The 26,682-nt window shown below is 38.1% G+C and overlaps 1 protein-coding gene across 4 annotated transcripts in view; it reads right to left on the bottom strand.

Moving 5' to 3' along the window:
- DENND1B (DENN domain containing 1B) overlaps window positions 1–26,682 on the bottom strand; it is a 259,577-nt gene that overhangs the window by 130,731 nt on the left and 102,164 nt on the right. For 3 of the 4 annotated variants that reach the window (XM_075936692.1, XM_075936693.1, XM_075936695.1), the window contains 6 exons: window positions 25,007–25,056; window positions 17,691–17,810; window positions 9,260–9,329; window positions 7,833–7,913; window positions 3,730–3,789; window positions 1,906–1,959 (listed from right to left, as the gene is read on the bottom strand). In XM_075936692.1, coding sequence (XP_075792807.1) covers window positions 1,906–1,959; window positions 3,730–3,789; window positions 7,833–7,913; window positions 9,260–9,329; window positions 17,691–17,810; window positions 25,007–25,056 — 435 coding nt within the window. The remainder of the gene's footprint in view (window positions 1–1,905; window positions 1,960–3,729; window positions 3,790–7,832; window positions 7,914–9,259; window positions 9,330–17,690; window positions 17,811–25,006; window positions 25,057–26,682) is intronic. The other variant, XM_075936694.1, reaches the window with a different exon arrangement.

Raw genomic sequence — 26,682 nt, 5'->3', positions numbered from 1 at the left:
TCTGAGGAATCTTAATTTTGTATGTCCTGAACTGAACAGGAAAGCAGCCATCAGTCCCCAGCCAGGGGATTCAAAGTGCAATGAGAATTTCTTCCTGATATCTATCTCACGTTTCCCAATGGCCACAACTTAAGTGTGATTGCATACACATGCAAATAGATATGCAAATATATGCTTTCACTCTGACAGGCATGAATACAAAGATCAAGCCTTAAGCTGCGGCACCAGACCCAAACGTGGCCAGTGTGAGCCGGTCAGCACCTCTCTGGCTCTGCCCACAGGGCTAATCAGCCAGCACTTCCCACAATGCCTCGGCGCTCCCAGCACCTCCTCCCTGGGGGCTAGAAAAGCCGACACCCTGCCCTCTGTTCCAGCCAGCCTGTCCACTTATGTCTTTACTCACCCCACTTGGGAGACGCCTCGCCATTGTGGAGCATGTTCCCAGTGGAGGCCTTGCTCAAAGGATCCCACCCACGGGCCTCATGTAAACGCAAACTGCACCACGGGCCGCAAACCAATAGGCTGCGGGCCACATGTAGCCCACGAGCGGCATGTTGAGTAGCCCTGCTCTACAGCTTGAGCTAAAAACCAGTTGGGTCTCTGCTAAGGTAGTAGAGGAAATCACAGAAAGAAACTCTCTCTCTGTACATGGTCAAAGTGACATTACATGGGACATAGTCTGTAACCTTAAAAACAATTTTTTAAAGAAGCAGTCCGATGGCACATTAGAGACTAACAAAAATATATGTATAGTATCATAAGCTTTCATGGGCAAAACCCACTTCTTCTGAATAGATGATATTGAGTAGAGAAAAAAAAAGGCGACCCTCAGAATAAGAATAGGACAATATACCACACTTACAAGGTGTGTACTTTACATTTGCCCCATCTGTTTATTTTCCATGTAAAATCACAGCATCTTATTATTTATTCTCAGACTGAAAGGATGGGACACTTACAAATGAAATGAGAAGGAAAGAGCTAGAAGAGAAAGGCATCTCTCATTTCCTTTCCTTTCTATGAACTATTAATCAAATGCATCCCTTGCACAGCCACCACAGCATTTATTCACACTGACACAGATCTGAAAAACTTTAGTGCATCAATATTTACTATGGGCATCATAATTTCTTCAAGTTACCATGGGGATTTAATTTTCTGGGTGTGTGAAACTGTAGCAAATAGCTGGCTATACCATACATGCCCTTTATCCTACATTTAAATACAAGATTTAAAGAAGGTGGGTTATTTAAATAAACTACACTTTCATTGGTTAACTATTAAACAAGCAGTCAGGTACACACACCTATGGATCACAGACACTACATTTACAGCCTGCTTGCTTAATGTATTTATCTGCTGTCTATCGCATATCTCAATTCTATAGAATTCAAATCTTCTTAGGCAGTTTGATAACGACAGCAATCAGATAAATAAATTGCTTCCATTCTTCTCAATGGGATTTTAATTCTAGCACTTAATTATGCAATGGGTGGGCAGATATTCAAATAAGTTGCAGAGAAGATTTGTATACAGTATTATCCGAAGTGAACAAACAAATTGGGTACCTGAATAATCAAATGATCAAACAACGTACAGAAATAGTGGTAGTCATAAACATATCTTGTATAATTTTTTACCACTCAATATTGCTGATATTCTTTCAATAACTAACGATTTTGTAATTAATCAAAAAACTGTATTCTCCACTCATTCTTTGTAAAATCCTGCTTTTGACACCAGTATGAGATCTCCTGTAGAAAGCAATATATGGACCTAACTTTGTAGTCCCAGACTTGGGTAAAAATTTAATTCAAGCTCATCCATTGAACAAGATTAACATCATGACTTAGATTTTTTTTAAAACAATAAAGAAATATATATATTTTTTAAAACAATACTTACACTTTCTGGGATTGTTGGCAATCCAGTTACATCAGGGGTAATGAAGTATGAATGCTGATAAATGGGGAGGGAATAAAATTAATATTTTGTGCAGAAAGGGACCAAGAATATAAATTGTGTGTTTGTGTGCATACATTATAAAATAAATAAGATCAGAACACTACAAAAAATGTTATTAATCAAATCATGCATCATCGTGCCATTATTCAATTGCATTATTGAAATTATGCAAATTTTAAATACTGAGCCAAGATTGAGTATAAGAAACAGCAGATTCAATTTGGGACTTATGATTAAAAGTTTATGGCAAATAATTTCCCACTACAAAATAAAAAAAAAAATCCAAATTTAGAGTGAAGAGAAAAATCATTCACCTACAAAAATAAATTAATTGGGAGAGAGAGAACATTGTTGCAGGTACCAGCTCTGCTCTATTTCACAACAATCTATACAAAGAAATATACGTGGCTAAACTACATTAATAAAACTACGTGGCTTTCTACATTAATCTATGACAAATATTAACAATATTATATATATTTTAAGGTTGAGCACCATTCAGGATGTAAATACAGACCAAATTAAACTCAGGAAATATGTAATTCACTAATTTATATTAATCTAGTGCCTTCAAATAATTAGTGAATGAATTTGGTTGAATAAGTTTAACATATCTTTAGTATTCTAGACTAAATCTGCTGAAGAAAATACTTGTTTATCCCATTTTCTTAGTAAGCCTGTACTCTACAATTTAAAATATCTCTGTTCTTATACATGTATTTGAACAGCCAACATAAAAGTAAAATGTACTTCTTTTCAAACTTCCAAAAGATTAACTAGAACCTGATGAATTTTAATATATCTTGTGTTTAATCAGCAAATGTTATTTACTAATGTTATTTACTATATGTACATAGGAAGATCTTATTGCATCAGACTGATGGACTTAAAAGAACATTTTTCCCTTAACAATATTTAGTTTATTTGGTACTAATTAAAAAGTCTAAATGCTAGCTATATAAAAACAAATGTAGATATCAGAGTTATGATGTACTACACCAGAACCTCAGAGTTACAGACACCAGCATTGTGAAATGACCAGTCAACCATACACCTCACTTTGAACCAGAAGTGCACAATTAGAAAACAGGAGAATAAAAAAAGCAAATGCTGTACAATACTTCATTAAACAAACTATTTAAAAAACCTGGAAAGTTTAAAAAATATTTGACAGAGTAAGGATACTGTTTCTGTGCTTGTTATGTTTAAATTAAGATACTTAATAGGAGCATAAAAAAGTTCTGACATTCTATTAAGTCATTGTTCAGCTGCAAACTTTTAAAAGAACTATCATGTTTTGTTCAGAGTTATGAACAACTTGCATTCCGGAGGGGTTTGTAACTTAGAGGTTCTACTGTATTTCCAGTGGAAATAATGCAGTTTGGAGTACAGCCACCTATTATGAGATCTCTTAGGAAGACACACAAGATCTTGTAATAGTAATGAAATTAGCAAGTACTGGCCCCTATCACACTTCTTGTGTATTTAAAAAGTGGTAGTGCAAAAAAATGTAGGCTATATAGCCCTCTTCATTTTTAACTTTTTGTTTTGCTTTTGTAGTAGGATTATAATTCACACATACTGCAGTTTTAAAATAAGCATAGTGTAAACAGAAATATGTTAATAAAGATTGACTGTTTAGACTAGAGAGCCGCAGAATAATCATTTTTCAAAAGATCTATATGTAATCAACTGAGAAATCATTTGGCAAGTAATTATTTCTTTCACCAGTAAGATTTAGGTAGCCAGTACTTTTAAACTCACCGATACTAAGTATGGCTGATTTTTCAGAACTTGGCCACTTGCAAAAACCATCTCTTGATTCTTATGCAACATGAGAGAAAAATTGAACATTTTTTTTTAAACTAAAACATTAAATTTCATTCACAAAGGAACCGAAGCAAAGATTTCATTGTAAATAATTACTTCAGATGAATGAAAATGCTAAATGGGTTAGATAAGTACAATTTTAGGTTCTGACTTTCTAAATAATAATCCAAGCCTTGTTTGTTATATAAAATTAAGTAGAACACCTTAACAGATCAACAGAAAATACATAGTAGCCATGCATAAAATGGCATGGCATAACATGTATTTTTAGTGTGACTGAGCAAAGTTTAAGAGTGGAGGGTTTTTGCATTTTGTTAGCTGATAGAGTAGAAAATCGTATTACACTGTGTGCTATATTTGTATTTACCTCATAGCTAGACTTTACTATTTTATTACTCAACAACATCATCCATATCTTCGTTTCATATATTGAAACAAATTTCCTAGGTTGGACAGCTCTGATTTCACCCCCATAGCAACAAGGCAGTCACCAGGGGACATAAAAGCAGTTTATGTGCAGCTGGAGTGCAGTTGAAGTACAGGTATCAATAAGAGTCCATAACTTTCAACCACCCGCAAAAATGCTCAGTCTAGAGGTGCAGCTTTATTAATGTATGACCCATATATTCAGGGGAATGGGCAGGCCTGAAATATGTAACCGTCAGGATGACTCACTCATCAGATCTGATAAGTTTCTATATTCAGACCACAAATGACTTACATTTCTGATAAAAGTGAACCATTACCACTTTTTATTCCTTATAACGCTACAGTGCCGAATCATGAAAGGGAGTGTCTACAGAGCAACACAGTGTACACTACAGGGCTGTCAACTGCAGAGTTCACCAAAGCATGACACGTTAACTCCCCTGTGTGGATGCTGCTGGCGCAAACTAAAATATGTCTGCTTCACAGTAATGTAGTGCTTTCAAAACAAGATGTTAATGCAAAATAGGTACCTTTTAGTTTGTACCAGTAGCAGTCATGTGGGGCAGTTTGCATGCCACCCTTTGATGCACTCTGCAGGTGATCCCCCAAAAGTCCATGCTGCAGGGCACTGTACACACACAGCTTGAGAATGTGACCTGGATTCCACTCTGGTTCATGTATCTCCAACAGAATGCTTAAATATGGTAAGTTTTATTTGCAGAATACTGTATTTTTTACCAATGTTGATGTGAGACTGAAAGAACACAGCTTAGCTTCCAGATCCCAGGAGAAGACTGCGGTATTTTTTTTCCAATTGTCAACATCCTTTTTACTTCTGCATCAAGAAACTTGATATAGATCCACTCAGGGATAATAAACATAGAATTCCATAGTGCCATTTTTACAGTCACTTTTCCAAATATAACTGAATTTTAAAACTATTAAAATCCACAGTTTAAAACCTTGCCATTTACAATAGGGAAGAAAGGGATATAACATACACAGACATAAAAATTTAAGCCAAGCAGCAAACTAAAACAGTTCTTAGATTCTTACAACAGTTCCTGTTACCAGTGCACATGTATCTAGATCAAATTTAGCAAGGACTTCCCATTCAGTTAGATCAGGGCTGGGCAAGATGCTGTCAGTGGGCCAAATCCAGCCCACCTAGCACTTTGATCTGGCCGGAGACAGTTTCTGGCTCTACCGCTGAAGCGCTGCCTGGGACCCACCAGGGAGGCGTGAGCCCTTTCAACTCCTGCTATGTAAAGGGCTTGCACTTGCTGAGTGGCTGCTACCATGTTGCCTGGCAGCCGCCCTGAAGGTGCAAGCCATTTAAATCACAGGATTTGAAAGGGCTCACACTTCCCTGGCACCTCTCAGGCAACTTGTTAGTGGTAGGGCCGGAAGCTGTGAGCCTTTTTGATTGGTTCTATTTAAAGGGCCCGTAGCTTCCGGTAGCAGCGGCCCAGATGGTGTGAACCCTTTAAACTGCTACTATTTAAAGGGTTTGCAGCTCCTGACCCCGCCACTAATGTGTTGCCTCGGAGCCACTTGGAGCCGTGAGCCAGGAACCTTTTAAATAGCAGCAATTGAAAGGGCTCCAGGCTCACGGCTGCCAGGCAACGGATTAGCAGCAGGGCCAGGGGCTGCGAGCCCTTTAGTGTGTCTTTAATTCCAAGCCTTCACTGCAGACAACTCTGGGAGGAGGCTAGCTCTCAGCACCAGCCCATCTGTTCCAGCTTCCTCAATTTCCATTGGCTGAAACTTAGGGGCAGGAATCCCAGGCCAAGCACAGCTTGGGATAGGCTAGCTCCCAACCCTGCCCCTTCCGCCCAATGCCCCACCCGTTCCGGGGCAGCCCATGGCCACTTCCAAAATTTAATTGAATCATAGAATAATAGGACTGGAAGGGACCTCAAGAGGTCATCAAGTCCAGCCCCCGCCCTCAAGGCAGGACCAAGCTCCGTCTACACCATCCCTGACAGATGTCTATCTAACCTGTTCTTAAATATCTCCAGAGAGGGAGATTCCACCACCTCCCTTGGCAATTTATTCCAATATTTGACTACCCTGACAGTTAGGAATTTGTCAAGTGGCCTCCCACATCAAAAATTATTGCATACCCCTTCTCTTGTGGCTCTTCTCTAAACCCTCTCCAGTTTATCTACATCTTTTTGCATTGTGGACAACAGAAGTGAACACAGTGCTCCAGCAATGGTTGCACCAGTGCAAATACGGGGGTGAAATAACCTTTCTAGTTATATATGAAATTTCCCTGTTTATGCATTCAAGGACTGCATTAGCCCTTTTGGCCATGCTGAGATCTCATGTTCAGTTGATTATTGACCAAGACCCCCAATCATTTCAGAGTCATTGCTTCCCAGGGTAGAGTCCCTCTATCTTGTAAATGTAGCCTACCTTCTTAATTCCCAGATGTATACTTTTAGCCATATTAAAATGCACACTGTTTGCTTGCACTTAGCTGATCAAGTGATCCAGATTGTGGCCATCCTCCCAGCTTGTCTGGATGAAGGAGAAAGTAGCGTGCTAAACTGATTTTGCTTTGGAATCCATTTTGATGAATACTTATATAAATGCAGAACCAATGCCAAGTGCTGTGTTGCAAATTCAGACAGGAAACGCAGTGGAACTGCTGACAAATAACCAAATGGACTAAACCAATTTAACTCAGGGGTGGATAATAATTTCTGAAGGGGGGCCACTTCGCAAATTTCAGAAGTGGTCACAGGTCATTCCAGAAGGGTCAATGCAGGGATAATTGGTTGAAATTGAATAGCCTGTTATATACAGGTCCAACTGGACGGTCCAGTTCTTAAACTCTATGAATCTAGGAAATTTTAGTTGTTTTGCACTGCTACTTTTGATATTTCATTTAGGAAACACTTATTTGCAAAGCAGAAATAAAACCTTCTGATTTGTAGTCACTTTCTTACATTTGCACCAGCATCACTGATAATGTGAGCTAGAAGATCCGCTACAATTTTAGGACACACTCCCACATCACCTCACATGGCAAAGACAAACTTGTGTGCAAGTGCACTTGTCTGGATCTGCAGAAACCCTTGCACATTTCAGTAAAGCCTCCCCTATCCTTTTCTGCATTCCACCCTGGCATGATCAAGCACAAGGCAGAAAGGTATGGAACTACAGGCAGACAATGGAAAAGCCAAGCTCAGACTGACATGTGTCCAGTCCTATATCCCTCCCTATTCAAGTATTCAGAAGCCATGGAGCAAATCTTGATACACAGCACAAAGTAACTAAAGTCACTCATCTTAGATATATGGCAATAAACAAGATATGGAGAAGCATCATCAGTTGTTATGGTAGCCTGCCTTCAGACCCATGCAGCAAATCTCAATTTCTGCTAGTTTAGGATTGCATTCCATATGTGTACAGATGTATACACACTTTTTATGTAATAAGTGAATACACTATGGCAAGCCATTTAACAATCAGAGGAAATGTATTGAGACATTAATAATTTAACACCCAATATAAGGTTTAATCTGTTTGGGGGTTTTTTTAACCACAAGAAACGGTGTAAATTTTTACAATGAAGAGACATTACACAGGATACCTACCACGCTTAAACTGACAGGAGTATTTGCCTTTGGCACAGGGTGGCTATACAGTGATTTTAACATATCATTCAAGTCATTTTCCTACAGAAAATATTTAAAAAGAATCAATTAGTAATCATATACAAATAATACATACTCCATTTTAATAAATATTTTTTCATTTAATCACTAATAAAAGCATCTCATAGTGCAACTGCTATGAATTAAAGTAGAAGCAAAATCAACTTTTATGACTCCAAGAATGATCATTTCTTGCAAGTTTTGAAGTCACTTTCTTTAACACTAATTTTCCTTCTCTACATTTCCAGATGATCATCTCATCTAAAGAAGCTGGCTGTGCCCACAAAAGCTCATGATACTATGAATATATTCTTGTTAATTTCTAAGTGCTACAGGACTACTCGTTTTTAGAAGTTGTTTTTACTATTTATTTGTTTAGGGCCAACAAGTACTGAGAAAGACCCAAAGGTAAAAACAGTCCTTGCCCTGAATGAGCCTTGTCATTCAAGCATGACCTCAATAAAAAGCCCTGATTATTAGAATAAAATAGTAAGAATAAGACAAAACAAAATTTAAAATGATTTAATATGCTAACAATTAGACTTCAGTGATCATAACATTTTGCTTTATTTAAGTTAATGCAGCTGGGCTATTGTATTTTCTTTACATATAAAATGTTATTGTTTTCTTTAGTGTGTTTCTGATTCATATAACTTTTATCTGGTTATTCTTGCAATCTCAGCATCTGCAGCCAACAGCATATGGCTAACCTTTTTCTCTTTCAAAAATTACCATCTAGTTTACCAATATCCTCAAAGCAGAAAAGTATATCTTTAATACTTGTAATACAGACAGGTGGCAGTTTTTTGTTTCCTACATAATCCTGTGAAAACATATAATTGCCATGAATGTGCAAATTAAAATATGATTCTTGACTGAGTGCTGAAAACAGTTTCCCCTTTCTAGTCAAAATGGCAGTATGATGAAGTAGTTAATATGAAGGGTGAAGTAGTACATCAAACCCAATGCAGTTGAGAAAAAGTGTTTGTATCTAATAAACCTGAAATTTCAGGAACTATCCAGTTAATAATCAACATATCATCAAGTTTTACAGTAGCTTGACACTCTGCTCATACTTGGCCCAGGATTTGTTTACAAATAAACTCTAACACTTTGCTGTACTATCTTCTCAGCAGCTTTTTAAAATGAATACATGACATCAACAAAATACTCCAAGCAGCATATCCAGATTTTTTTTTAATTCCACTGTGATAGCCCCATCTATGCATGTGAAGTTTGACCTATGTCAAACTAAAACACACACATTTTTTATTTTGTTACAAATTTTAAATATGTTGTTCAAACATGTATTACACTTAATTTCAAGTAAAATATTTTAGTAGAAGTAAACATATATCTAAAAGTACCTGTTCTTTAGCCAAATAATCTGCCAGTGTATTTAACAATTTGTAGTATACCTCAAACCATGGCAGGTAACTGTAAAAAAGAAATATGTATTATTATATTATCACATACAGTAAGAAAATTATTAAATGTTTACATTTCGGAACCTCAAGAAAAATACAACCGATAAGCCATTTCTGATAAGCCATTTCTGATATATCAAGACATCAAGAATGGTAACATACAAAAACCAGTCAAAGACTATTTTAACCTCCATGGAAACACAGTTACAGACTTGAAAGTTGCCACACACAAACAAAAAAACTTCAAAACTAGGCTGCAACGTGAAACTGCTGGACTAGAATTCATATACAAATTTGACACCATCACAATGGGTCTGAACAGAAATTGGGAATGGCTCACTTCTTACCATAAGTAATTTTCACCTTCAGATATTCTCTTCCTCTTAGGCAAATCCACCCTGACTGAATTAGCTTTGATGTAACATTACCATTATTATATCCCTACTGTCTGTTTCTTTTTCTTTTCCTTCATGCATCTGATGAAGTGAGTTGGAAATCATGAATGCTTCTGCCATAATAAAATTAATAGTCTTTAAGGTGCCACAGGATTCCTTATTATTTTTGCTGAAACAGACTAATATGACTATCTCTGAAACTTATCTATCATTGTCTGATTGGGAACAGCCCATTACTGAAGTTATAGTCTGTGAATCAATTTTACTTTCTAATCTCTTTTCCCTCACCTTATGGAGAATGCTTTATTAAAAATAATAGTAGTAGTGTTCAAAAAGAATGAAATAGCATTTGATTCCACTGCCTTTGCAGCATACTACTAAATGCTGTAAGAGAAAGTCAAGAAAAAGTTTATTAAGTTCTGGAAATAAACAGCATTATTGGGGTATTAGTTATGTGCGTAAAAGTGTTTGAAGCTGCAGAAGACAAATGTAAAACAATCCTTGCCTCATGAAGCTAAAATTTTAGAAGGCTGACAGAGGAGTCGGATACATTGGAAGTCAAAGCTAACTTGCAATGTTTTTCTTTTTCTTCAATACTATTTTACATTCATTTCTTATAGGCAGGATTTAAAAATAATAGGCTTTTGACATGATAAAGGAAAGGATTGTTTGTGAGAATAATTGGAAATAGGAAGTTTATTCCAATTCAAAGAAGTGGTGCACAAAAATGCACCAGGACAGAGGTTCAGGATAAGGAAACAAATTGGTTGCCTGTATCTGCACATCTGCAGAATGATAACTCCATGATCCATGGGTCAGGTGAGACCCAGAAGAAACTGTAAAATGTTCAATTTATCAACCTCAGAACAACTTCACTGATTCTGGCTGACTTTTTAATCCAGGGATTTTACTCCAAGGAGTTTCAGCATTTAAAATCTGATTTTAGCCCACCAGAAATTTCTCCACGGAATAAAAACCCTATCCTCTATTTCCCACGTGTCTAACCAGACACCTCTGTAAGAATAACCTAATGAAGGGTTGTGAGGGGTAGATTGTTAGCACAAGTGGAGATAGAATAACCAAGATCTTACATTTGGCATATAATATCAGTCCCAAATATCTCACCATTATTTGATATTTTTAAATAGCATATATACCATATTTCAAATATAACTATATAGTACACATAAAATATGACATCCATACTATCAGTTTTAAAACTGCCCGGTTTCATAATTCTAACCTTTATTTATGAATGCTATATGCCCAAAAACGATCAATAATAGGCACATTTTCAGAAGCAAGCATGAAAAAGTGGGCTTTTATTTTCAAAATGTTTCTATATAAAGAGATTTTTAAATGTATATGTAAAACATCATCTCTCCTTCTTAGAAATGTTATCATCCTCAGTTACATTTATTTGGAACTGGAAGTATGTAATCAAGCAACAGTAGGGGGGAGGGAGGAGTAAGTACAGTACAATACTGTGTGTTAAACAAACTATTAGAAAGGGAAAACTAAAAAAAGATTTGACAAGGTAAAGAAACTGTTTCTGTGCTTAGTTTATTTAAATTAAAATGGATTAAACCAGAATTTTCTTTGCACAGTAAAGTTTCAAAGCTGTGTGAAGTCAGTGTTCAGTTGTAAACCTTTAAAAGAACAACCATAAAGTTTTGTTCAGAGTTACAAATATTTCAAAGTTATGAACAACCAACATTTCCAAGATGTTCATACCTCTGAGGTTCTTCTGTATCTTTAAAATGGCAATAGTTTAAAACTACTTAGCTATTTTAGCTGTTCACATATCAATATATTCATGAAAACAAGTGGCAGTGTGTCAACATCTCTCATTATTTCATCTGAGGCTAACTAGTTTTGAAAGCTCTGAAGACACTGAATGAAAATATTTTACCCTGAAACAGCTTCTGGGACATATTTGCCTGCACCCTAGCTAATTCACAAGGGTAGATAACCCCAGTTCTCTGCAGTCTAGAGAAAGACTGATCTTCTTTCCACAAGACTTACACATTTGAACTATTTCTTTACAGATGTAGGGTAAAGTTTAAAGTATTGGAAAATCTGATGTGATAAAAAATAAAAATAAAGATTTCAAAAATCTGTCTCTCTGAAGAGACAGACATCTCCCCAAGCTGTGATAACTTCAAATGTTCTGCCCAATATGCGACTGCAGCTCACACTGAAGCAGCTGTCTTTCTGAAAGATGCTAGAGGCTTTAGGCTCCTGCGGGGAAGTCAGCAAGTCAGCAGAGTTTGGGCTGAAGCAGCCAGTTTCCTGAAAGCTGCTGAAGACAGACTCTAGACAGCTAGGCTTCTTTAAATGACTTTCATGCACATTGTGCCATCTGTTAACCACATCTCAGGCAATATCTTAGTGTTTTAACAGACATTTATGCGACCTGGTATTTTTTATGATAGCTAAGGTGTGACTTTATTGCGTAACTTGATTACAGTGTTCACTCTTCAATACACTAGGATATCGTTTCCCCATCACACCTAAGGGCACACAATGCCACGGATGTGAGTGTTGTGTTTTATGGTAAAATACGGATTACAAAATTCCACAAAATGATTGATTCTGGAAGTTTCTTCCTGTTAAATGATCTTTTTTGTTATCTTTTGAAAACATGCTAATAGAAGAGTTTATTGAGTGGCTGAAATGCAATATATGTGTCTAGGAGGAAAAGACTTAACTGCAAAACCCAATGCAAATCAAACATCATTGAGCATTTAAAAAGTGACTTTATCAGTCTAATATAGTGATCTACAATTGATGTTTTGTTCTAAGTAATTTATCTACAAAACCATCACACAATTTATAAGTTATAGAGTCATTTCTCATACCGGTCATGTGTGATTAATTTAGACCAGGGATGGGAGACCTAAACCCCGGGGGCTAGCGCACACAAAATTTACTAGCCCATGCCCCTAGGCTCTGGTATGCGAGGGGAATGTGGGGATTGTCTTTCTCCTTCTCAGTCAGGGGCCACATTAGTGAGGATTTTGGGTTCACTTTTTTTTTTTTTTTTTTTTTTTTTTGCTTCTCACCTATATGTGGCCCCCAACTGATTTTTCTGAGGGCTAGCAGCCCCCGACCCAAAAAAGGTTTTCCACTTTGGTTTAGACTCTCCATCAATTTTCCAGTGCTGTGCCGTGTAGCAACATGTCACAGTAATAGTACAGTATCTTTTCCTACATACAGTATTTCTTTTTTCAATAGAAAATAAAAAGCTCTAAAATATATGTCCCTTGACTTCTGAGCCTTCATTTTTAATGATCACAAACAGACTGTAAAAACAAGTTCTCCCATTTTTATCTCACATAATTCTTATATTTATCTCTTGCAGTCTATGAACTTAGCTCCCGCTTACTATAAAAAACAAAAACTGACATTCTACTAAAACAGATGCAGAAAGAAAGGTCCAATTTGCATTCTGAAATTAGTATACTTAGCACACAGCTAAGGGAGCTTTTCCTTCCTTACAAACAGGTATATTTATTGTACTTTTAATGCAGCAAGAATTTCTTCTTCTAAGAAAAAATATACTCATTATATATGCCCACATTCTAGATACTAAAAAAGCTTGAATTAGAAAAAAAATGATTCCTTCATAAACTGAAGGAAAACAGAGTAAAAAATCTGAGTAGTTAAATAAATACAATGTTTTAAATGCTGTACTAGAAAGCCTTTCACTTCACAGTTGGAATACTAACACAATAATTACCTTTAGCTTACAAACTGTTAAAGTCAAAGAAAAATATGTTAAAATAATTTTAAGCATGCCACTTACAGCCAAAAGAGCAAGGGAAGCATATCTTAACTCACACAGGTAAAGAAAAAGAAAAGAACAATATACACACATCATCCTGACAGCACAAAGCTAATAAAAAAATACTCAGAGTGGTAGTCCATCCCTTTTTAAGTACGTCTTTTTTTCCCCCTGAATCCAACAGTGCAAATAAGTGTTTGCAGTATTAGGGCCCTACATTTTTATTCAGCAATATGTAGCTCTGTAATATAATTCATTGTGTTTATGCATCATATCGATAAGAATAAAAGTACTGTGGATGAAAGAAGCTACTCAGTCCTTCTCAAGAAAATAGTTCAAGCAAAGTTCATTACAATTTTGACAGAAAAAAGACCTAAGTGCCTTTATTGAAAGTAAACTGTTAAACTAATTTTAATTTGAGTGCGGGTAAAAAGAAAAGTACTAAGGAAGAAGTTACTCCCCAAGTCTGAACTCATACAAATATATAATATTAATGTCTTACATGATTATTTTACTGCCTTACAATAAGAGCAAAATAATTGAAGCCCTATTGTGGTAGGCACTGTAGAAACACACTGGAAGATAAGGGCTAGGGGTTTTAGATGAGTGACGTAGACTGCTGAATCTCTTCTTCAGAGGAAACTTAGAGATTGACTATATGGTGTGATAATGCATGCTACGGAAGTGTGATTTCTAAAATGTACTTATGTGTTGCATCTTAATCGGTCCACGAAGGCACTGTTGGTGCATGTGTCTATACAGACCAAGTTATATACAACACGTTTGTGCATTTTAGGAATCACATCCCCACAAGGCACGTTTCCCCACTGTGTGGACAAGACCTCAGACTCTTGGGAGACTAAATCTCATTGATTTGCCATGAGCTCTGAGACTCTAAATGTCTAAACTACCTTTGAAAATAGGACTTCAACTCCTAAATCACTTAAGTGCTTTTGAAAACTTTATCTATGGTTTCAGTCCTGAAGACTTTGCTATGTATAAACTTCTGAAAAGCAAATATGGAAAAACTTGGCAATCTCCTTATTCACTGGTGTATAAGATGCTATAATAAATTTTTTTGCAATGAAAAGAATAAATCTTATATTACTTATGCCCTGCAGAACATGGAAATGGAAATTCTATGCTTTTAAAATCAAGGGGATTTTTTCTACAAACGTGCACGTCACTGTCATGAAAAAACACAACCATATAATACCTTATAGTGGTAATTAAAAAAATGTATTTAGCATTTTCTTATAATACAAAAGTAGCAACAAGACAGGCGCTCAGTCTTTTCTTCAAAGTCATGCATCATCTTTGTTGCAGTAAGTAGACTTCCACCTCACTTGTGCTTCAACAATAGCTCTGATAAAACTTATACATTCATAAGTCAAAGGTTAAACAAAGAAAAGGAAATGTTTTCTGTCAAATAGTCAGGTAACCACTAACAGTCTTGAACTATCAGCAGGACTCTAACTTCTAGTAATCAAATAAAACTAAGGAAACCGCCTTTCCGTAGCTAAATGTCTAATGTCTAGGGGCTACTTTTCTGTCTGGAAAATTGACACAAAATGTGTAAAATTGAAACATTCTGCTTCTAAGGGATTTGCCTAAAGGGAGAGAGAAAGCTTCAAGCATGGTCTGAATTGAAGAACTACAAAGTTTTACCATATAAACCTGTCTTCCTTATTAGAGCATTTCGTTTGGAAATGCAGGTGACAATTTTACAGTCATAAAATTTCATTAATCAAATCTAAGGCAGAAAATTTAATGATGCCTTGCACTTCTCAGCGTACATAAGGTCAATGTTACAGGCAGTCAGCAGCTGCAAGATTTTAACAAAATGAATTGTAGCTCTCATAGTGAATCTTTCTATTCAAGCAACATAGACAATATAAAATGAATTTAGTATTGCTCAATATCTGTAGTACATGTTTTTAAATATCAAAATATTTAGTAACAAAATATAAAAGAATCACACTTCATCCCATAATAATAGAAGTACACTTAAAATTTAGAAACATGTTATAAGATACCAATCAAATCTGAATTTGCAGACGTTTGCCAATATTCATATAAAAATTGGGGAAAGACCCAATCTCGCACATAGGCCCAAGATATATTTTAAAAAACTCTGACACTCCCACTCCACATTGTGCTTATGTACTAAAGGAAGTACAGGGCACATTAGCTAAAAAGATTGGAGGGGACCATGCGCACAGCAGGAGTCTAAAATGTGAGCTCCACAAAACAGCTTTAAAAAGTTCTGCAAAGAATCATGCAGAACTACTGGAGGGAAATCCAAGTTAATTTTTTTTCTGGATTCATTATAGATTTTGGTTTCCCGCTTATTTCCGCTCTACTCTACGCCGATTAGGCCTCAATTGGAGTATTGTGTCCAGTTCTGGGCACCAGATGTAGAGAAAGATGTGGAAGGTTATAGAAGAACAAACAAGAATGATTAAAGGTCTAGAGAACATGACCTATGAAAGAAGACTGAAAGAACTGGGCTTGTTTAGTTTGGAAAGGAGAAGACTAAGAAGGGACATGATAGCACTTTTCAGGTATCTAAAATGGTGTCACAAGGAGGAGGGAGTAAAATTGTTCTCCTTGGCCTCTGAGGATAGGGCAAGAAGCAATGGGCTTAAACTGCAGCAAGGAACGTTTAGGTTAGACATTAGGAAAAACTTCCTAACTGTCAGGGTGGTGAAACACTGGAATAAGTTGCCAAGGGAGCTTGTGGAATCTCCATCTCTGGAGATATTTAAGAGCAGGTTAGATAGACATCTATCAGGGATGGTCTAGACGGTGCTTGGTCCTGACGTGAGGGCAGGGGACTGGACTCGATGACCTCTCGAGGTCCCTTCCAGTTCTAGTGTTCTATAATTCTATGATTTGTAATTAGCCTTGATTTTGGTAGCTGGACTCAGTTAAAAATTATAGCTTGCCACTTTTCATTTCATTAGTTATTTCTACCATGTAGCAGACCATCAACCAGAAACTCAGGTGACGTATATCAACGTAGGTTCCACTAACTAACTATTGTAGAGGTATGCCAATTTACACCATCTTATAATCTGGCTCCAATACTTTTTTATTTTAAAGTAGACAGCAACAGTACCACTTAAAATATTTTAACATTAGTACGTGGATCTGTGGAACTGATTAAGCATTTATTACATTAGAGATAAGCCAGACAGAGTTAGGAGAACAAGTAGAAAATGTTATTTCTTAGTCTTACATGGAAAGGACGGTTTGTGGGTGAAGGGAATGAGCAGCCACTTCCAACTTTCCAGTTAAATCTGATTAATCTTTTGTACTCCCAAGTTACTCCTTGCTTACAAACTATTTGCATGCAAAATCAGGCATAAAAAAAAGAATATCTCTAGAATATCACAGAATTAATACAGCTAACAACAATATTGAAAGACTTATAAAACAACAAATAATCTAATAGCACCTTAAAGACTAACAAAATATGTAGATGGTATCATAAGCTTTTGTGGGCACAACACACTTCTTCAGATGACTGGAGTATTAGAAGTCCAGATCCAAGATTTCTAATACTCCAGTCATCTCTAGAAGTGGGTTGCGCCCACGAAAGCTCATGATACCATCTACGTATTTTGTTAGTCTTTAAGGTGCTACTAGACTATTTGTTGTTTTATAAGTTTTTCCGGTTACAGACTAACTCTACTACCCCTCTGAAGCGTTTGAACAATATTGAACTATATGAAACTTCTGTAACAATTTTGAATTTAAAAATATAAGAACACATGTTAATTTTCACAAGAAACAAAAGTTAAAACATTGAACATATTGTGGATCAAATATTCTGAAAAATTGATTCAGAAATGACAAAAATATTTAATTTCAGAATTTTAAATTACAACTAAACATATTAAATCAGAAAACTTACATAATAGTCTCAAATATCTCTTTAAAGTAGATCTTTCCTATTATTCGTGTAGGAGTATTTAGTTTAATTTTATGAAAATAATTTAACTTATGCCTTTGTCAGAAATAAATTATTAATATAATGTAAAAAAAGAAACACAGTGATAAGTATACATCATTTCGAAGATTTGCATGCTATTAAAATCTCTATGCATTTTAAAGCACAATAAAGCAAATCTAAAAATAACAAGTCCTGGAATTACAAACTCCAATGTTTTTTATACTCACTCACCTTAAAATACAGAGGCAGATTTTGCCTCCTGATGTTAACCGGCAAAATCCAAACTTTTGTTTACTTTCAATGTCTGTAAGCACAAAGGTGAAGTGCTGTCCTACTTGATTTTGTGATACCCTAAAAAAATATAAAACAGATTGTAAAATAGCTAAATCATATATGACAATATACTGAAAAAGAAAAGAACGGTTTTAAAATTATACACATATTTAATTCAATTAGCAGCATACAGAATGCTTTTCTTTTTTTTAGGAAAAAACAGTATTTTCAACTATGAAAAATAAGAACACAGTAATAAGCTTTCACAAATCCTGTATCCGAAACTGTTCAAGATTTGATCCTAATCTTCAATGTGTTCAATGGCTTAGGTCCCAGATACCTAAAGTAGGGATGTAAAATATTGTTCAGAACAATTACATGGTTAAACAACTAAAATTCTATCATTTATCCAGTTAACTGTTGGTGGGCCAGTGCAAGGCAGCCAGGGCAGAAGTCTCACGGGTTTGTGGGCAGGCATGGTGGCTGTGTCATGGCTGAGGCCCCTCCTGCCCTCGCCCAGCGTCACTGCAGCATAGCCAGAGCCAAGATCCCGCATGCCACCTCTTAGGTGCAGGGGGGCCAAGGCCGAGGCTGCTGGCACGGCCAGGGCCTGAGTTGCAGGGACTACCACTGCAGTGTGGCCGGAGCCAAGGTCCCATTTACCCTTGCCCGGCTGCAGCTGCCAGGGCCACCTGGGCTTCCAACGTGGCCAGCAGATGGGGCCACGGGTGCTGCCAGGACCTGAGTCCTGCCTGCCCCCTAGGTACATGGCGGGGATGTGGCCGTGGCTGGCGTGTGGCTGGACTGAAGTCTGACCTGCTTCTGGTGCAGCCAGGGCCAGCACAGCTGTGGGCATAGCAGGAGACAAGGCTATAGGCATGCTTGGGGCTGGCCCAACCCATCCAATTAACTGGTTACTTAGTAATCATTCCAGTAAGTCTAATGCTTACTGGGTAACCGGTTAACCTTTTACATCCCTACTTAAAAGATCACATAATGCTCCAAGGTGAAGTACATGCCACTCCTCAGGCACAAAGGAACATTCTAACACTAGGGAAAAGATTATCTGTGCAGGAGACAGCACTTTCTAATTCATTGCAAACGCACATAGACAAAGTGCCTGAAGAAAAAATTAGTGTGAGAATGTAATTAAAAACAGTGTCATAATGCATATGCATAAGGTGGCCAAATTAAGGCTCCACAGCAGTAACTTTCCCCAAGCTTCTCATCCCTGTGACCTTTAAACTCTTTGCCCAGCCAGTCCCAGTCTCTACTCAAAGTTCCTATTCCTGGCAGCCTCACACCCTGTTCCAATCTACCCCTTTAAGTAACATGAGTTCAATATCTGTTGGTGAGACGCAAGCTTTCGAGCTCACACAAAGCTCTTCTTCAGCTCTGGAAAACTTACATAGGCCTGATCTATACTAGGAGTTTTGGTCGAATTTAGCTGCATTAGGTCATATTTCTAAACAATGAATCTACACCATCAAACTCATTCCACAAACTTAAAGAGCTGGTAAAGTTGATTTCAGCATTTCTGTTTTCCACCAGGAGTAACGGTAAATTCAACCTTGCATGGCCAACTTCAGCGTAGTGCAGACACAATACTGTGAAAGTTTATGTTCTTCACCTCTGGGAGATGTCCCACAGACCCCCCAATATGATCACTCTGGCTGGGAATTTCCAACTCTGCTGGAAAAAAGGCTGACATTCTCACATCTGTGTGATTGCCAAGCAGGGGGAATATAATACACTGCTTTCCCTTTCTTACCCCATCCATGAAGCTCCCATCCTGAACTTCTTTTCTATTCCTGCTGTATCTTTATTGCTTGTGTTGCATGGGAGCAGAGATGTTACAGGGTTTACAGACAAGCACACTTAATGCAGGGGGCATGTTGTTAAGACCAACATGCGTAATTGTCACATCATAGTCAGGCTATTCACAAAGCTGTCTTTCAAAGCCTCCCTGATTTGCAGTACCCCTTGATATGCTATTTTTATTGCCCTGGTGTCTGTTGGCTCATAATTACTAGCTAGTCACTCTGCTTTGACCCTTCCATCCCACCCTATAACTTTCCCACTTGCTTTCACAGAGATTATGGAGCGCACACAGCAGGCTGCCACAACATCGGGAATGTTGCTTTCACTACGGTCTAACCTAATCAATGAAGTGCGAAACCTTCCCTTTAAACTTCCAAAAGTAGCCATTTTGCACTTGATCAGCCTGTAGTTGAATTGGTCCTTACTGTAGTCCAGGCTGCCTGTGTATGGCTTCATGAGCCATAGGAGCAAGGGATAGGCTGGGTCTCCAAAGGTCACTAATGATATTTCAATGCCTCCAATGGTAATTTTCCAGTCTGGGAAGAATGTTCCATCTTGCAGCTCTCTGAAGAGACCAGACTCTCTAAAGAAGTGTGTATTATGCACACTTCCTGATCACCCCACACTGATGTCAGTCAAACAGCCCTTGTGGTCCACCAGTACCTGAAACACCATTGAAAAGTACTCCTTGCAGTTTCTGTACTCTTTGGCAAAGTGGTTGGGTGCCAAGATAGTGATGTGTATTCCATCTATCACCCGAGCGATATGCACGGGGAGCCAGCCTTAAAGACAGTTCCCAACTCTCCCCCCTTGCTACCTCTGATACAGAGGCAGAGGGGAGGGGGGCGTGTAGTTGTTAGGATTAACCAATAAAACCAGGATTATGAGATAATCATTTATATGATTATATGCTAACATTCCTAGTCTATTCATAGCCTCCTCGCATTCTTCCTTGCTCCAGCTCCTGGATAGATTTTAGACATATCACAGCATAAGGCGAGAGATGTTTGCTATGCTCTCCATAGCACTTTGCTGCTGAACAGCGTCCATGCTTGCCCAGCTATGGAATCTGCATGGATAGCCAGGGAAAAAAGATGCAAAAAGATTGTTAGCTGTTGCTTTAAAGCAGGGGCTGAGGGAGGAAATGAGTGCATTATGGGATGCTGACATTTACCCACAACCACCTGCTAAACTGCTTTTGTCCTATCCAGCATTGGGCGCCTAGCCCAGAATGCAATGAGGTGACAGGAACTGTGGGATAGCTACCCACAGTGCACTGCTGTCAAAGTCAATGGTAGCCACCCTACTGCGGATGCACTACATCAAACTCTTGCACAGCGGGGACATGCAACTTCAACTTTACAAAATCAGGTGCCTCAAGCAATCTTGAGAGCAGTAGTTCTAACTAATTAACACTTCTGAGGAAACTATTTACAAAAAAGATACAGCCTATGCAGCAAGAAAGAAGTTGTCCACAGCACAGCAATTCTGATGCACCGTCACTGACGGCAAGAAGGAACTGGAGGGGGCGGAAAATCACAACGCGCCCCTCATACCATGCCAAAGCGGTGCCACTCTATTGGTGGCTAGGGGTACTCCCCTATTTGTAGTGAGAGAAAAATTTTCAGCACCGGTGCATGTGGTGAGCACACACATCTACTGTGGAATGGACACGAGCAAGCACTCCAAGAAGAACTAGTATAGGGGCACGGAAAATACAGCCTGCAGGATCCAGGCCGTGACTCAGCAGGAGCCTCAGTCAGGCTCCCTGCCTGCCCCAGAATGCTGCAACCCTGGGGAGAGAAGCTTCACACACTGCCCCTGTCCCCAGCATAATTTTGCAGCTCCCATTGGCCAGTTTCCTGCTTGTTTGCATAATAGGCAGTGAACCAATTACCCCACCTCCTCCAGACTCACAACATTCACAGCTACACATGGCTCTGCCTCTGGAAACCCATCCCTACCCTTCCCCCAGTCTTCTGCCTCCCTCCTGCACCCTTACTCCCTCTCAAGTCCTGCACCCCAGTCCCCTGCACCCTCGCCTCAGATCACAACCCCCTCACAAATCCTACATCCCTCCTCCAGGTCATAACCCCTTCCTTCACCACAACCCAGATCCCTTCACCATAATCCTCTACCTCTCCCCATCACAACCCAGATCCCCACACCTCCACCCTGCACTCCTGCTCCAGGTCACAACCCTTTCCTAGACCCCGTACCCTCCTCCTCCAGGTAAGAATCATTTCTTGCACCCAGACCCCCTCTAAGACCCTGCACCCCTTTCTGAACACTAGTCTCCTGCCCCAGGTCACAATCCCCTCCTTCACCCAAATTCCTCCCCAGATCCCACACTCTCTTCGGCACCCCAATCCTTTATCCCAAGCTCCCTTCTGCACCCAACCTCCATCACAGACCCCATACCGCTTCCATTAATATCATGGAAAAGTATGGCCCTTGACCAGTTACCAAATTCTTGGAGTGCCCCCCCATATCAAGAATTACTGCCCACCACTGTACTACTGTCACAGATAAGATTGTACATTGATCTGGGATGAGTCAAACACAGAGATAATGCTGTTTATAGTGGAATCACTTGAACTCTACTTTTCCTTTATTTTTGGTGTTTGCCTTGATTGAAAATGCACTTTCATTACTTATTTCTAAAGTAAAGTTTTCCATAAGGGATAAATTACATAGGACTGCAGATTGACTGCCAGGATTTCAGATCACACGTGTGCTTCTGCATGCACCTAGCAATTCCCCTACTCACATCAACAAAACAGCATCAACAAGGAACAGTAGAGCAAAAGTGACATCATCCCCACCATTGTCACTTGTTGACCTGAGTGGGTCCCTGGGGAACTACTATGCACAGGAACCCAGCTGTGATCCAAAAGCATGATAGGAGTGATCCTCCATTGCTAGATTTCTTCCTTTCCCTCATGTACCAACAGGGGTAGTAGGACTGTGGTACCTAAGGCTTCTCAAGGGACACTGCAAGGGACAAGCATGAAATTAATGAGGTCCATATCAATGTCACTTTGCTACTCTTTGTGTTACTTCTGGAAATGTGCTACCTGTAAGCGCAGATTTACTGTACCCTCTTCTGGGAGGTGTTCTGCAGAAGGCTCACAAGCTGAAGGGGTTAAAAATAGATTAACAGAAGATAGGAAGAAAGGATGAGAGGGCAGAAACAAATGAAAGGAGAGAAGACTCAAAATGAAAGGAGAGAAGACTCAAAGCAGAAAGAGGACTGAAGTTCTAGGGGTTACATATTGTAATTTGGGACTGAATTTGATCCTTCACACCCTGGGATTCAAATACCAGGAAGGCAGCCCCAGGAGAAATGACACAGCTTGAATGGTACTTTATTAACCCTCTGACCAATTAAAAGGATATTTAGTCATGGATTCTATAGGGAGCCACAGCTGAATTTCCTTGGCTGAAGGAAGGATAACCAAGATGAACAGAGGTTGATGGAGACAGTGGGGAATGTAGAGAAAAAGTAAGAGACAGATAGACCAACTAACAGTTACAGGCAAAAAACATACAAAAGACATGGGGAAGGACGCCCTGGACTGTAGAATCCTGTTGCTCTATATGAAAAGGAGAAGAAAAGGTAACCCCCATTACAAACAAAAGTGAAGTTAGCTACCCATTAATGGCACCAAAGGAGCTATTACAACCTGCGAACTGCTTATTGCCCTCCTCTGCTATGAAGCCTCAGATTCCATTCTACTTTGTTATACATACCAAAAAGCACCCCCAATTGCACTCTGAGAACTTATCTAACCAATGAAAAATTCTACTTGGTTTATATAATTATGCATGTACATTGCCAAAGGAAAGTTTGTGAGTTCCTTAGTTTCATGGTTTAGAATAATCCCGTATAATTGTACAAAATGAAAATTTTAAATTTTATAACTTGGCCAAATTAAACCAATGATCAGCATATCTATGACCTACCTAGAGAATATGTTTCTGCCAAATTTCATATATCTTATATTTGGGCACCAGAGCTATTTAAAAAGAAGTTTACAGCAAAAAATTTTAAGCAAAATTAAATACTTCTTTTCCTCACTCCTGTATGGAGCATATCTACCAAACCTTAGCCCCAAAAGGTAAAATTTTGAGCACACAGTAAACTGAACATGAGCCTTTAAAACAGAAATGCTAGATAATCTAATCTACAGACATTGCTTTGCCTGTTAATATCTATCTAACTTAATCACACAGAGCAATTTGTGAAAATAATTTATTTACTGATGCTAAGTTTTTGCCACTGGATGGCAGCAACTGAACCTCACCTGCTTCTGTCATCATTAAATTTTATTTCCATACCTCATATTCACGAACAACTTGAAATAGATTTTAAGTTGAAGAATGTAAAGGCTTTAATGAAGGAATATAAAACGTTATCAACAGTGTTGGCTGAGCCATAAAACTTGTATAATGAATTATGTTCAAAAGCCAAACAACTGAAATGCAACATCTAAAAGGTGAGATGACCAAGCTTCCTAACAGATAACATGCATTTGCAAGGTTGCCCCAATATTCTCTCTCAAGCACTTCTCTCCCATACACACACTCATATTTCTGTCTTCTCTTTCTTAAATAGTAACACCTTCTCCTCAAATCCTCTCATGCAACTTATGTTCTGAGACCAGTGAGATCTTAAGGCTATCTGGGTGCACATTCATTAGCTCTCCAAGCCATGCTTCCCCAAGTAACACATTAATTGACTCATGGATATACCCACAATGTGAGTTTTCTAAACTACAAATCTACACAATTGGTTAAATTAATGACCATGAAACTCATTATCAAACATTTGGATGAAGTAAAATAAATATTTTGAGCTAATAAAAATACCTTGTATGGATATCTGAAATGCATATAAGGGAAGATTAACTATAATTTACAAACAAAGGTCTTGAACCTACCCTCAGAAAAATCCCTTGCCCATGCAGACACTGGCATGTAACTGAAGTTCTTTCAATTCTTATACATGGTGAAACACAAACCATAGTTATTTTTAAAACTGCACAATGAGTTTTTATATTCTGGTGTATTGCATCATTTCTATAAAGCTGCTGTTGGGAGGAAACTATCTTCTATCCTTATATTACACAGATGGTGTTTACAATTGGGCTGGAGGAAGTTGGGAGCCAGAATGCAGCTCTATATCAAAAGAGAATTCTTACAATCCTAGCAAGAGTGTATTATACTGTGATTTTTTTTTTTAAACTCATGCCTAAATACATACTTGGAGAACAAAGGAAAAAATGGCTAGTCTTTATTCTTTTCACCTCCAGGTGCAAGACTAGATGATGCTATGCATTTTATTTTGCTCTTATTTCTTTAAGTCTAGCCTTGCAAAAAATATTTACATTTTCACTAAACAGATAATTTGAGTTAATTATTTTTAAATAAATGACTATTGCACTACAAACCTTTCAATGTCAAAAGGAAAGCAGAACTTCGGCACGCTCTGTAGCACCTCCTGTAAACAGAGATTAAAGAAATGCAGTTAGGCTTTTAAAAGGACTTTTTATTTAAGCATTTTTGCTGTATTGTTTGCTAAAAAAAATTTTTTTTCAAGAAATATTTGGTTGCAAGAAATATAGCACACGTTCCTGGACTGAAATAATTGATTATTAAAAAGGAATTAAGTGTGTGCTTTGGCAGATTGCAAAGACAATGCCATAGACGCCCCAGGAGGGAAAGGCCTGGCCTGAAGGGTATTAACACCCTTCACATCCCCGCTGGGATTCCCTTCAACAAGGCCATATGGATTTTACAAGAAGCACTGCACCATATGGGTAAGCCATGTCTGCTGCTACTTGTACCACAGACTAGCCACAGGGACTTCTGACAGATCCTGGCTCAAAAATACAAACGTTGTTTCAATTAAAATGCAGGCAGAGAAAAGGGAATGAAGTTGGCAGCAGAATAAATTACTCAGAGGTATAACAACTCTATACATGTTTCATAGTCAAATGCTGAAAAAGATGAAAATCTTCTGTTGGTACAAAATAGAAATGTATATGGTTATCCCTTCAGTTGAACAGTAAGGCATTCAGAAGCAAACATTATTAATTAAGAGAGAAAGTAAGACCAGTCCTGCAGCATTCAGACCATCATGTAAATGGATACGGTTTCTTTTCTGCACATTTTTAAGCTGTTTAGTGACAAATAAAATGTGTTAATTAAAATATTAAAATGGACTAATTTGCTTTTTTAAGAAGTACAAAACTTATCTCTAGTAAAATCAGAGCTAACAAAAACCTGTCTCTAGAAAATAAGAAGATAACAGATCTGCTATCAGGAAATCTGAACAAATGTATCCCACCATTCTTACAAGATCCCAAAACCTGTATCTATATTCTTGCTTCCATTAAACCAGTTGGGAAAACAAGTCCTGTGTGAAATGTCCCAATGTAGGGGAATGGCAGTTGATGAAATGTAGCTTGGTCAGTGATGTGCAGCACCTGCTTACTTTCCCAAACCAACAAGCCATATTTAAAGGCACCCCTCTAAGAGAGTGTTTGCAGGACTGTGTGTAGATTCCAAACTTCCAGTGCTAAAAGGTGGAGATTTAAGTGCTTAATAGTATGAGATGCTGAGAACCCCCAAGTTTAAAGAATGCTGAACATACTGCAGGATGAGACAGAAACTCCCATATACCAAAAGCCATACAGTTAAATTCCTGTGCACTGCACTGAACCTGTAACTTTCCTTACGCATTTGCATTTTTACAAAGTATAAAACATGCATGGAAAAATATAATATATTCACCAGCAAGGTCAGTATATTTACAGACTCCCTAAACACTGCACGAGTGAAATGTTTACAGCTTTTTTCAAAGATATATTGTGTGTCCTTGTAGACCACTACCATTAGTACATAGGCTAAAAATGAGAAAGTATATTGTCCCTGAGTTCGGGAGCAGCTTTGGGATTCACTCTGTCTCTGTGTGATAACAGAGCTAAAGAATGGGATGAAAGTAATATGCTGTGTTTTGAGGAAGAATGCTAACTCCCTGATCTTGGAAAATCTATTTCTATGTAGTAACACATATAAAATTCTCCAAAGAGATTGCTGTTCAGTCTCAATTTCGGCTGGCAGC

Source organism: Pelodiscus sinensis, chromosome 9 (genome assembly GCF_049634645.1).
Source record: "Pelodiscus sinensis isolate JC-2024 chromosome 9, ASM4963464v1, whole genome shotgun sequence".
Classification (NCBI taxonomy): Eukaryota; Metazoa; Chordata; order Testudines; family Trionychidae; genus Pelodiscus; species Pelodiscus sinensis.
Note: the sequence above shows the minus strand (reverse complement) of the source record. Positions and strands in the feature narration are given on the sequence as shown.